General features: G+C 36.9%; 1 protein-coding gene across 2 annotated transcripts in view; it reads left to right on the top strand.

Moving 5' to 3' along the window:
- SCAPER (S-phase cyclin A associated protein in the ER) overlaps positions 1-12,867 on the top strand; it is a 133,171-nt gene that overhangs the window by 1,114 nt on the left and 119,190 nt on the right. For both annotated transcript variants that reach the window (XM_086849343.1, XM_023934234.2), the window contains exons 2-4: positions 789-864; positions 3,306-3,423; positions 9,342-9,412. In XM_086849343.1, the coding sequence (XP_086705469.1) occupies positions 789-864; positions 3,306-3,423; positions 9,342-9,412 (265 nt within the window). The remainder of the gene's footprint in view (positions 1-788; positions 865-3,305; positions 3,424-9,341; positions 9,413-12,867) is intronic.

Here is a 12,867-nt window from a genome sequence, read left to right as displayed (position 1 = left end):
CAACAATATCTGACTTTGTATCTGACTAAAGGTTAAATCTTGTTTTTTTTACCTAATTTCAGATAATTTAGAAGTGTCTTTAATTTCCATTTAGCATCCAGTTATTCAGACTTCAAGTAAGATTAGACTGTTTGCACTTGAATCAAAAGCTGTTTAAAATTTATCAGCCTTGAAGCAAAGGATTTATTTCTCAGTAGTTAACACCGTTCTGGAAATTCTTGACAAACATAAATATTTACCCCTGTGTATTTTCTTCATCTGGAGCAATGGTTCTGTGTCACAGCTGCGTACAGTATTCACTTTGTCACAACTGACTTGTACAGGAGCCTTCACATTTTATAGTTAAATAAGGACAGAAGTTTCAGTTGTAGTTTGATTCATCAGTGATTAGCTGATGCTGATTTTTAGTGCATCTCCGATTAATTTTTCTTTCTGAACTGATAACCAACCTGCCCAGTTCTAAGAAAGATTATTCTATTTGTGTCACTGTTCTAGAGCAGTCCATGCAATGATTTGTTTGAAATTTCTGATAGTCTTTGAACTGTTTACTGTCTAAACACATGCAAAATTACCTTTTTCTGTAGCATCAGTCTCATTTTGTTTTCTTCTTGGACTTTTGGCTAAGGTTTTTAGTAAGGAGCAATGCAAACACTTTACAAATAAAAGTATCTGCTGACAACCTCATTGTGTACATCTGATGCCCATGACCTAAATGCTGCCGGCAAGCTAAAAGTAGTTCTAGAAGTGGTTTAATGTAAAATAATTAATGACTTTTTTTTTTTACACAGGTATGAAAACTCAATGGGGTCATCCAAAAATGTAATAAGTGAGCCTGTTGATGCAGAGGAAGGCTGTAACATGATGGTAAGACATTTGGTAACTATAACACTATATGATGGAGTATTTTTTCAACAGCAGGAAAAACTAATTTTTCATGTTGGGATTAATTCATAAATGAGTTCATTATACCTTCTATGAAGGTATTGATTGTAGGAGCTTAATAAATGTTATTCATTAACACTGTAGAGAGGAACCTTCAAAAAGGAATTTTATGGTAGAATAAATTTGAGCATTTCTTCTGTTTTGCATAATTTCTAGTTGTGTTAGTATATGGGGTTTTTTGCATTCATTCTTTTCAGCTGATTTCTGATTTAAGCTGCTTTAATCCAACCTGTGCTGTAGTGTAAGATCTTAATGTTTGGTTACATTTAATGGTGTGGTGTTCTTAGAAGGAACTGAGATTAGAGCTGAATTAATTTTCTTTGGAAAGGTAGTGGATAAAACTGGTCAGTTTGTTTACATCACTGTATTTATATCTATGAACATCCTTTAAAAAAGAATCCTCATAAAAGGTCCTTTAGTATTTACAGCTGTGAAAAGAAGCAATACAGACTAAATAACAAACAATTGCTATTTAAGGCTGAGCAGTTTCTGCTTCCTCCTTTGGCCTAAGGGCTGATTGTATCCAGAGGAGGTGGCAGAAGGTAACTTCTTTGGATAGTAGAGTAGCAAATAGCAGGGATTCATGTTGAGGGAGCAGTCGAAAACCAGGTGTCATTATTGAGTCACTTGTGTGAGGGAGGGGACTACAGAGAGCTCTTGTCAAATGAAAAGGCTGTTCATATCCACTTTGGCCTTTGGCATGGTTTTCACTTCTCTGTGGCTGTGCAGTTCCTTGTTGCTGACTCCTGTTTGAGCCTCCCTCAAGGGTTTGTTGGTTTCTTTTTGCTGATGTCCAAGTTACAGAGATGAGAATTTTAAGTTAGGCTCTAGTTTCATTATACAAAACACCTTGAAATGTCATTATGAGATACTTACTGTTTCCATTTAAGCTTTCCTGGCTTGTATAAAAATAAATAATTTAGGAAGTTAGTTTGTTGGGGACTAATGCAAAATTTTGCACTCATAAGCAACAAGGAATTAAAAACCCAAACCAAACTTGCTACTGCACAAATGGTCACTCTTCCTAAAAATTCTTAGCAAGAATAGGCAATTAGTTGTATAGAATAAGGACAGAATAAAACCAGTTCTGTACAGGGGGTTTTGTGTGCTTTATTTGAGTTGCTTTGGGCCAATGTATGTAATTTGCTGTTTTCCAAAACTTCATGGATACAGCAGTGCAACTTTTTCCTCTGTTTTGTTGCCTGGCTGTGTCTCTGGGCAGGCCTATGAAGCACTAGATGGCACACTGTGACTTCCAAACAGGCAAATAAAGACATCTAGATGAGAGAAACCCAAGTTAAGAACCATTGGATTAGCATTAAAGTAAAAGGAGTTTCTCATTTGTATTGTGATTCCTACTGCCTTAATAAATTCTAGCCACTTACCTGCTATATTTGTTTTTAGTGTAATTTTACTGTATTTTCTTTCTGAAGGTGTAGAAATAGTTGCACGTTGCAGGCTTGAGCCATGCGGTGGTGAGAATGAAAAGAGGGAAAATGTGCCTCCTGATTAGTCCTACAGAAAATTGGTCTGTTTGTGCCCAAAATAATACTTAAGTTTATTTAAGTTCTTTGTGGTTAAGTTTGCCAGTGTTTAAAGCTAATGTGATCAGCAGTTTTGTGTACGTAGTTTGGCTTTGTTACAAATAATTTTCTAAGGATTAACTTTCCTACATTACAGGCAAGATTTTATCTGATTGACATCTGTCAGTTGATACAAATACTTCTTAATGTATTTGGTTTTGAATATCTTGTGATGGTGCCTTTTACAAGTACAAAGAACTGTGTTTATTAGGTAAATGAAGTGCATCCCCAGAGTCTCTTATTCTGTTTTTGAGTGGTTGCAGCTTTCTAGTAACAGTCCATAACACTTGCCAGGAAATACTTTCTAGGCTGTTGTCTTCACAGTGAGAGAGCTGGGCTTTTATGCATGTTTCAGATGGTTCCCATACAGCTCATGCCTTTCTCCAGGCTCTCACCAATCAGCCAACATGTATTTTGGTCTCGTGCAGCCTTTAGCTTGTATAATTAGTTCTAATGGACACAGGGTAATTAAAACATTTGTGAAGTCTGCTGTGATGCTCCAGCAGCATTGACAAGCAATTAAATGAAAGTGATGTGGTCTAAATGTACCCATATTGAGAGCTGGGTAGTAACTCCCATGACATGCTGATGAACAAATCTGCTTCTATGCAGAAAAGTGGGGATAAAAATGGATGCATGCATCTGTTTCAGATATTTAAAGAAAATTCAGTACCTGTGCACCCCAGTTTGGATGGTGTAACCACATGCTGGATGAAATTAACATGTCAAAACAAAGATTTCTCTTTCTTGTCTGCCCATCCATGTATTTCTTGTTTTCAGGCTTCTTTCCAACGCTCTAACAGCCACGACAAAGTGAGGAAAATAGTGGCAGAAGAGGGACGAACAGCAAGGAACCTGATTGCGTGGAGCGTCCCACTGGAAAACAAGGAAGATGATGGTATGTGTTTAACAGTCTTTCACTTGGTCTTTGCTCTTCCATTCTTCAGTCAACTGGAGTTGCTCATCTGGAAATAGTTTCCTTATGGAGAATTTCTCTATTTAAAAATGTTCTCTTTAGCATATATATTATAATTTAGAAGTTTTTTCCAAAATGTGCTTTGCAGTTAGCAAATGATTTTATAAAACCTTCCAGTGACAGATTAAAAACGGTTTTAGATTTGTCTGCAAGTAATATCTAAGACTGTTTTCTTCTGCTGATATTATCAAGATAGTTGTGTAACACAATGATGTCCTAAAGTGATATCTTGTAACCAGGGAATTCAGAATTGTAGGGATGACTTAGAACAATATAAGAGATTGCTCTGTGTTCTAAAACAAAGAAATTTGGAAGTTACTTTTGGGATCACTTCAGCTTCAGTAAATGCCAATGAAAAATCTCTAGAGAAGGGGGTATGTGGGGACAGCTTTCCATAATTCAAGTCCTCAGAACAGTTTCGTTACTGTTGTAAAACTCTCTTGTACAATGACTTAAGGAGCCAGGAATTGACTTCTACTTTTATCCTACTCAAGCTGTTCCAGATGTCTCAATGCTGTTTTTAAGAACTTCGTCTCAAATATTTTTGTAGCTGCATGTCTCTGTCCAGGTGCTGCAGCTTTTGAGTGTCTAAAATTAATTTTTTTTATGCTGTGAAGGTGATTGAACATGGGAATCGGTTGCCTTGAAAAACTGTGGGCATCATCTTGCTTGGAGATGCTCAAAACCTCCCTGGACATAGCTCTGGGCAGCCTGGAAGTTGATCTAAACAATCTGTCTTCCAATCTCAGCTGTCTGTGATTCTGCCAGTGGAAAAGATATTTTTAACAAATGTTATGTCTTAAGTTGCAAGATAATTCATCCTATGTCTGATGCAAGGTTGAAACTGTATTTAAACAAAATAGAATTGAGGCCCAAAGTATTTCCAGATTCCAAATTACACTTCTGGGGAAGGTAGTGTGAATGTGTGTGTGGTAAAGGAGCATGCAGTGTACATCTCACAGTATCTTTGAGCAACTTGTGGGTTGATTTACTTTCTGTGTAAGGAGTCTGTTATGTTTTAATACTACTTTGCCTGTAATATTATTTTAGAAACTTTAAGAGTTTTTCTTTAGAAATGACTGTGAGTTGTTGATTAATGTTTGCTCTAACAATTTCAGGTTAACCATGATAAATTAATGTAAAAATGATTTTTTAGCTTTCATTAAATAATAGTTATGCACAGTAATTAAAATCCAAGTAGCTGTATTCATTTCCTTCTTTTGGTCATATTAGCCTCATGGTAATTTTTAAACTTTGTCAGTGGTGCTTTCTTGTAAAATTTCTTAAAATTAAATTATAGGCTGGCCTTTTTGCACAGTACAAAGGACCTGATGGCTATTGCCTGATGGAAAATTTCCCTGTGAAAAGGAACTTGTGGTTAATGAAACCCTGGCAGAGCCAGATCCTTTATCTCTTGACCTTTGCCTGGCATGGAGGGTGTTTATGTGGGTGTCGCTGAGCTCTGGTTCATTTTATGCTGATCCTTCCATATGTGCTCTGTCCCTGAGGGATGATACCAGCAATATTATGGATTAGGAGAGTTCTAACTTGTTCAAGGTTTGTGTAAATCAGGCCAAAGGTTCATGGCGCCTGAGCCAATCCTGCCACTCTTCTGTACAAAGCAGAATTTTGTCTTTGGGCAGTTTCTTCTGCTCGTAATGTTCAGAGGTATTGATTTGGCAGCACCAGTGTGTGATTTAACATTTTAAATTATATACTGTTATTCATGATGAATTTTTTTTTTCTTTTTCCAGACACAGTGAAGGTATGAGTAATTTTTTACTAGGGGTTGTGTTAGAGGGTTGATTAATTAAAATGCTGAATTCACCTTTTCCATTTGTATCCTTTTTCTATTTCCTTTAAAAATCGTATGTTTGTATTCTACTTTCCATTTTTTCCTCTTGCTCTGAAAGACTTGTGTATTTATGTAGCATACGTAGATAAAAGAGAAATAAAAACCTTCTGGTTCCATTCTGTAAATATATAGTTCCTGCCAGTCAAGCAGTATTTCCTTAAAAAGGAAGGAGATTTCTGGAACGGCAGGTGATATGTCTGTTGTGTGTTTTGGAGCAGTGTGCACCCTAGTTATGTCAGATCTGAAATTCTAATTACGAATACAGATCAATGCCATGACAAAATCCGAGGCATGGTGGTGATGGTCTACAAGAGACAGTGACTGTTAACACTTTTCAGCCACTGAAATTCAAATTCTCCTTCACAGAATTAGGTAGTACACAGCAGATTCTGTTGGATAAACTAATCGACACTATTGTTGACTTGGTGTCGTAGGAGGAGTCTTGAAACTGTGACAGATTCACTCTTACGGTATTCTGTTTCCAGACTGCAATTTGCATTCCAAATCTGTGGCCACCAGTCACTGATTGCATTCACATTGCTTTTGCCCACCTTGGAAAGCTGCAGTTGTTCCAAGGGAAGGTTTCGGAATTTTTCCCTTTTTATTCCCCCCTAGTTATCTCACATGCCTAGAATGAAATTTGAGGCACCGAATGCAGCTAAGCAACTACAGACAAATTATATTACAAAAACATAGGTATTATTTTAGCAACAGTTAAAAAATTGCAGTGGCTTGACGTTTAAATGTTAATAGATAGTAAGATACCTTTGGAACTTTGAGATCTGTAGAAAAATTGGAAAATCTTGTATTTGTGACTGTTCCCTTCTTATTTCCTATTTGTTTAAAATCACCTGGGCTCTTGCCATATAGATTTCATTTGCAGATTAAGCATTTCAGGGTAAGGAAGCATATTTTGTTGGTTGAAAGGTACTTGGCACACTCTGGGAAGCCTGCAGCATATTCCACTGTTTTAGCAGGAGCCTGCTGCAGAAAGTAAGTTTTGTGGGATGTGCTCAAATTCATGAAACTTGGCACTCTTTGGCCATGTGAGGAATTGTGAGAGTCCTGATTGCACACATTGTGTGTGAGCCTTTGCAGCATGGGTCTGATGGGAACTGGCAGAATGGAGTGTGGAGGGGATTCTATAAGGCTCATGTTTCAAACCTTGAATTTCACTGGAATGAATGGGAATCCAGTCTAGTGCAGGTAGGTGAATACAGGACCATTATATTCTGCATGAGACACTGACAGTAATTTATAAAAGTAATTTTGTGCAAAATATATTGCTGTAATTCAATCTGGAGGTGGAAAAACATGGAGAATTTTGGTTATATCCATTCTTGAAGGCAGTAATTTCTCCAGATCTTCAGCATTGTACAGCTGGAAAATTAACATCTACTGCTATCTATTGCTGCTCTACAAACTTGTAAAAAAGTGTGGTTCATAATAGGATTAAGAAACTTCAATATGCTTCCTCAGTTGAAAATTCTGCTATCATTTCTTCTGAGAGTGTGATGATGAACAGTGTCAAAGACATTGAGACAACATGTGCAGTTGATCTCTGCCATAGCCAGGACAGAAATGAAGGCTGCAATTAACTACTAAATACAAAGGTAATTCCCACATTTCCCATACTGGTAAAACAGTCCAAAAGAGAGAGGTGAGCAGGATGGGTGTTGAGGTTGTTAAGTAAAAGATAGCTTTTGAAAATAGGTTATCAGTGGGGGTTTTTGGCAGGCCTCAGCTTTTTGGACAGGAAGACTTCACAAATCATAAACCCTGTGTGCTTCATATTTGAACACCAGACAGGGAGGAAATGGACTTCCAGTGTAAAATATGGCTGTAGCTCCTCCAATGCTGCAAAACTTAGACACTTTATATATTTCACATGAGCAACTTGATAGCTAAAGGAGATGATCTTCTTGGGTCACAATTGTTCTCTCCTTACAATTCAGTAATTGCTAGCAAGGGGTGCTGTTCAGGTGTCACTGAAGTCTGTGCATCTCTTAGCAATGCCAGCATGGTGTAGTTACACACCAGTTACACACCAGTTATACACCAGTTGCCCTAAACCTACAAACAGCCATTGATCAGTGCTGCCACTGCTTGGGAGTATAGAGGGACAAAAGCAGAAATAATCTTCTAATTATCAGAGCCATTACTGTAAGAAAAGGCATAAGAAAGCTTGAAAATGTGGCTGCTGCTGAAATGCAAAGTTTTCTGGCCTACACCTTAAGAAAAAGTTAGTCCTTGTCCCACACTATATTAAGTTTACAAAACCTGCTATTTACATCTTAATGTCTGCCCCATATAGGAAGTGCCTGGAAACTTGCTTTTGTCTTTAGAAGGGACTTGTTCAGACATTTCACAGATCTTAGATGATGGATTGTTATTCTGGATTTTATAAAATCTAAAGAATCTGCATCTTGATGGGTTCCTTTGCCCCTTTCTAATTTTAGTGTACCCTTATTTGTGGCAAACCTTTTCACTGTGCAAGTCCTGTATGCCATTGTCTTCCAAACCTTGTCATTGCAGGATATAAATCACATCAAAAGACTTGGGTGATTGAATTACTTCTGTTATCAGAAGTTTGCCTTAGAACTATTCTCCAGTTCAAGCTTTTTAGTGACTAGGAGGGTAGCAGCAGTAGCTGAATTTTTTTTTTTCCTGAATTCTGCTAAATTGAGTTCAGTATATTCATTTATACCTGTTTTTTGGTTAATGTAACATTTTTTAAATGAATTATCAAGCAAATAATTTTAAATCTATTTTAAGTTAAAAGCCTTGTTGCCTGGAATAGCCAGTGATCCAAACCAGTTGTGCAAACCAGCTGTGCAAACCAGCTGTACAACTGGTCGATTAAGACAGGTTTGCAGCTGCTTTACATAACCAGAGCAATATAAAACAGCTGGGCTGCATTTAGGAATTTGGCCTCAGAACTGTTAAAAACTTAACTGGACCATTCTGAAATTCAAGAATGATCTCTGTGGTCTAGGGAGGACCGTAATCAGCTAATGCATTGATTTACTTGGCTTCATCCAGCTAAATAATCTTGAAATTTCTCTTTGGATGTGATCTGTGCTAGAGGAAACTCTGGCCATAGTTACTGTTTTGGCTTAGCTTGCTTACATTTTTGGTAATTGGATCCTATGATTTTCGTGTTGTGTAAGTTTAGAGATTTGGAGGAATACTTTTTTTTACATTACCCCATAGCAAATCTCAACGGTTAAGTGCAAATAGATCACGTTGCTCTAGGCTCACACAGATTTTTCTATGCAAAGATAACTTTAAATCAGTTAATTGCCACCACTACAGCACTGAGACCTGGAATCACTCCTTCTGACTGGGGGAATTTAAACTGATTTTGGAAGCACAGTTGCTAAAATCACTTTGTATAAGCAGTGGAGGAAGACAGGTACGTTTGAGAGGAGATTTCAGGTCTTACGGAGACTAACTTGTGTTCTGTGAATGTTTTTCTCTCTTCCACTGGCTACCTAAATGTTGATGAACGAAATCCTGACCTAAGTTCTGTTTCTTCCCATCTTTCCTGGCAGAACAGTTATAGAAGAACTAAATAATTACATTTGGTTTTCCTAACAAATATATTTCTTGTTTTAATTCTGTAATAGCTGATTGAGCAATCATTCAAAAGCAGACTTAAAATTTATCTAGAAAACTAGTATCATATTTGACATGTAGATTGTAATGATATTATTTTCAGAGGCACTGAGAACTCAAAGCTTACCTTTGTTTAATGAAGTCTGTATTTGTTGCCTTTCTTGTATTTTTTTCATTTTCCAATGTTTTCTGGCATTATCCACATTCCAAACAGTGGAATATATATTTCGAATATAAAATTTGCCAAACCTCTTAACTCAGAGATTGTGCCCCTCTCAGTACATTGCAAGATGAGATATGTGCATTTTAGAGTGCTCTATTTAATTAAAATCATTATTGTTGATTAAAAAAGTTGCTTCTCCCACAGGAAAATCGAAATGGCAGTCTGGTGGAAAAACAAAAAGGGTGACTCAAGGAACACACAAGACTGCAAAACAGGTATCTGCTCATTTTTTATTGTGACATAAAGTTGATGACATAACGCTGTTGTTCTGTGAGATCACTGATTGGCTGATTAATACTTCTCTAAAACTGTGCATTCATTGTATTTTTAAAGCATATGAGTTTCAAAGTCAAGTATTCAGAAGTTAAAATTGCCAGAATTTAGACTGTCTACCTCAGCCTTTGCTTTTGGCATTTCCCAGCCTCTGCACTCATGACTTATTGGCATTGAAGTTATTTTAAGGAAACTGCTGCTCGATAAAATGATATAGGATATTCTTCCTGTATGTATGCTGTATATACAAGGGCTGCCTTTCTTCCCAATTTCTAATTAAAGGAAACTTCTTGACCTCATGGGTTAGTGCGTCAAATCAGTATATCTTAATTTGGAAAAAAGTCCCGGTGAGTAAAAATTCAAAGAGTTAGGACTGGAAAATAAGTTTAAATGAGAACAGTAAAGAAGAATCTGCTCCTATTTTTATTCAGTTTTTTTTTTCTCTGTGAATGACAACCTTTATTACATTAGTAAAGTAATACCTCAGTCTTTCCTCATGTTTAATATTTTTAACTGCTGTTTTTCTTTGATTTATGGATTTAGCCATTAGTACAGCTTTAGCTATTTAATATTTTAAGGCAGCCTGTCAGTATTCCATAATAAAGCATATGGAAGATGTTATTTTTTGAAAAAAAGAAAAAAATGTTCTTCCATAGCAATGTATGTGCATCTTCAAAACACAGGCATGTTCCTTTCCTGGTTTACTTTGGCAGCTTTTAGCCTCTGTTGTCTCCTCAGGCACTGCTACATTTACAAACACGGTGTGTGCTGGTTCTCTTGGTGTGGCAGGTGGAACTCAGTGGTGTAGCTGGGGCTCCCTGTCAGAGTTTGCCCTTGGAACAGGGAGCGTGGAGAGCAATGTGTAGTTTGGGTTCTGTCTGACCTGGGGATTATGTAAACACTGAGTTTTCAGGGAGAATGCTTGGTTGCTGCTCAGTGTGGGATTGCTGTACTAAAGCTCTTGTTGACTGCATTCCTGGTGGCTTCAGTTAAGGTCTGAATGCTGCTGAGTGTCTGTGGCACTCAATTGGCATCTCAGTTTGGCATTCAGCACCTTTATTTCTGCTGCTTTTCAAATACTGGATACTGCTGTAATTGGTGACTTTTTTGGCTTAGTTTTGTTGAGCTTTTATTTTTAATTTTCCTTTACATATAAATGGGCCACTAATCTCAAGAAAATAAATTTACAAGAGCTGTTTCATATCATCTTACCAAGCTCATCTTCCTTTCAGTGGAGCACTGGCAAATATACATTCAATGAATTTTGGCATCCCATGAGTATAAATATGCGTTGCATACTTTCAACAAGTCCAAGGCAAGTTACTGAAACTATTAGGGGAAAAAACCAAAAAAACAAATTAAAAAACACCAGGAGAGATTCAGTTTTAATGTCACCTTCATCATCCATGCTGGGTTACTTGGCATGTAAGAAGTGTGACTCCCATGTCTGTTAACTTAAAAGATACATGAACTTTTCGTCTTCTGCAGTTGAAGGTTTGAACTATTGCTGCAAGATAAAATATTTTTTCTATTAACAAAACACCAACTTAATGCTTACCTGCTTGTGTGGTAGTGTTTACAAGAAATCAGATAGGTTGGAGGGTTTTATCCCTTCAGAGGTGTTCTGCTGGAACATTAGTAGCTGTAAATGTTCCTTAGGTTTTACTGAGATCCTGAAAGTCTGCTTACAGGATAATAATGGAACTGCTGTGACTTACAGAGGCTATGTGTGTGGTATTTTCTTCATTATAATATGGCTGACATATAAGAGAGAAGCTAAACAGATGGATAACATTTCTTGCTAAATATCAAAATATATTCCATGACATTGTCTTTTAAAGATAGGTTTGAAAATGTATCTTTCAAATAGTGGGAATTATGCACGTTTCCCATTCCAAAGCAACTCATCCGTTATATCAACAGTATTATCTGAATGACTGTAAACTAATCACTTTCCTGAGGTTACATTTTATAAATACAGACAGCAACAGGTAGAACTGTTATTTTAATGTAGCTATTTATGATTCTGTAGTTCTGTTTGCATCATTATAAACTGTAGTTCCAAGGAGCTATAAATTAGCCAGTATATAAGCTTTGCTTTAAATGTTTTTATACAAGGCCTCAGCATAGGAGCATCTTTTCTCCCAGCAGTTTGTTAAGAGGTGACTTATGTAATGGAAGAAAAAATATGAAACCCTTCTGAAATTGCTGTTCATTGTTGTTTATGCAATGCATCTTTCTGAGCATGATCCTTGTGCATACATTAACCGGGGTTCATCTGGAGTACACTTGGAGCACTTGGAGATATATGTAAGGGTAGCAGAGATGTTGGTGTAATTGTAGTAAATCAGGTGCCCATTCTTCTGCTTCTTACAGAAAAATTAGCATCTCACCACAAACACAGTTGAAAGCATAACCATTCTGACAGCACTGTCTCTCCCTCCCTAATTGCAAAGTGGAATTTGTTTAATGATGTGTGGTACAGGACAAAAAGGCTTGAATCCCAGCCAGTTGTTTTGAAAATTACACTGTTTATAGTTAGTGATTAGATATTCCAATTATAAATGCTGTGTACTGTCATGTGTGGGTGTCATTCGATTGTTCTTATTCAATCACCAAAGTAGAGCATTTAAAATGAGATTTTGCATTAATCCCTGCAAGAGTACTCCAGTAAGAATCAATGTGCTGGAGATACATGCCTCAGTGGACCAGTGCATCAAAACTACATTAAATGTACTATTAAATACATGAAAATGAAAAAAGCTGACCCAAACCAGACTACCTTAACAGGTAGCTAATACCTCCATCATGAAATAGCACACAGTTGGGTGTCACTTTACTGCAGGGTGCTTGTCCACTGGCTATGGAATGCACAAGCTTATGGTAGCAGCATTTTACAGTTTGTTTTCTTCTGTGGGATAGAATTTCAGGTTTAATAAGGATAATGTCACAAGACCAAGTGGTGATTTGGTATTTTTAGCCAAATAGGTGTGTTTGAGAACCCTTTGGAACATCCTGCACAACCATCCCATTTAGCATGTTGACTGTCCCCTGCACCTGTGCAGCAAAACAGTGCTGGGTCAGTTAAGTCTGTGTTTTAGGGTGAGGCACATCAGCATTTCACTGGCATTAACAGGTATTAGCATGAGGGTTTAAAAACAGTCATGTCATATGTAATGTCTTGGTAATAGAATATACACATCTGTCAGAATAAGTAATATAGGCTATGTAATTAGAAAATGTATCTTTCCAGCATATTGAGAGGCAGAGTATCTTGTACTGTTGTGGAATGCAAATATTGTAACTGTCAAAACAGAATCTAGTTGAACATAAGTGCTGCCTATATTTAAGAAAGTGTGTTAAAAAACTCAATTCAGTGCAATGATGTAGTTGTCTT

This window comes from Cyanistes caeruleus, chromosome 13 (assembly GCF_971803275.1).
Source record: "Cyanistes caeruleus chromosome 13, bCyaCae1.hap1.1, whole genome shotgun sequence".
Taxonomy (NCBI): domain Eukaryota; kingdom Metazoa; phylum Chordata; class Aves; order Passeriformes; family Paridae; genus Cyanistes; species Cyanistes caeruleus.
The sequence above is the reverse complement of the archived record's forward strand: the minus strand, read 5'-3'. Positions and strand labels throughout refer to the sequence as shown.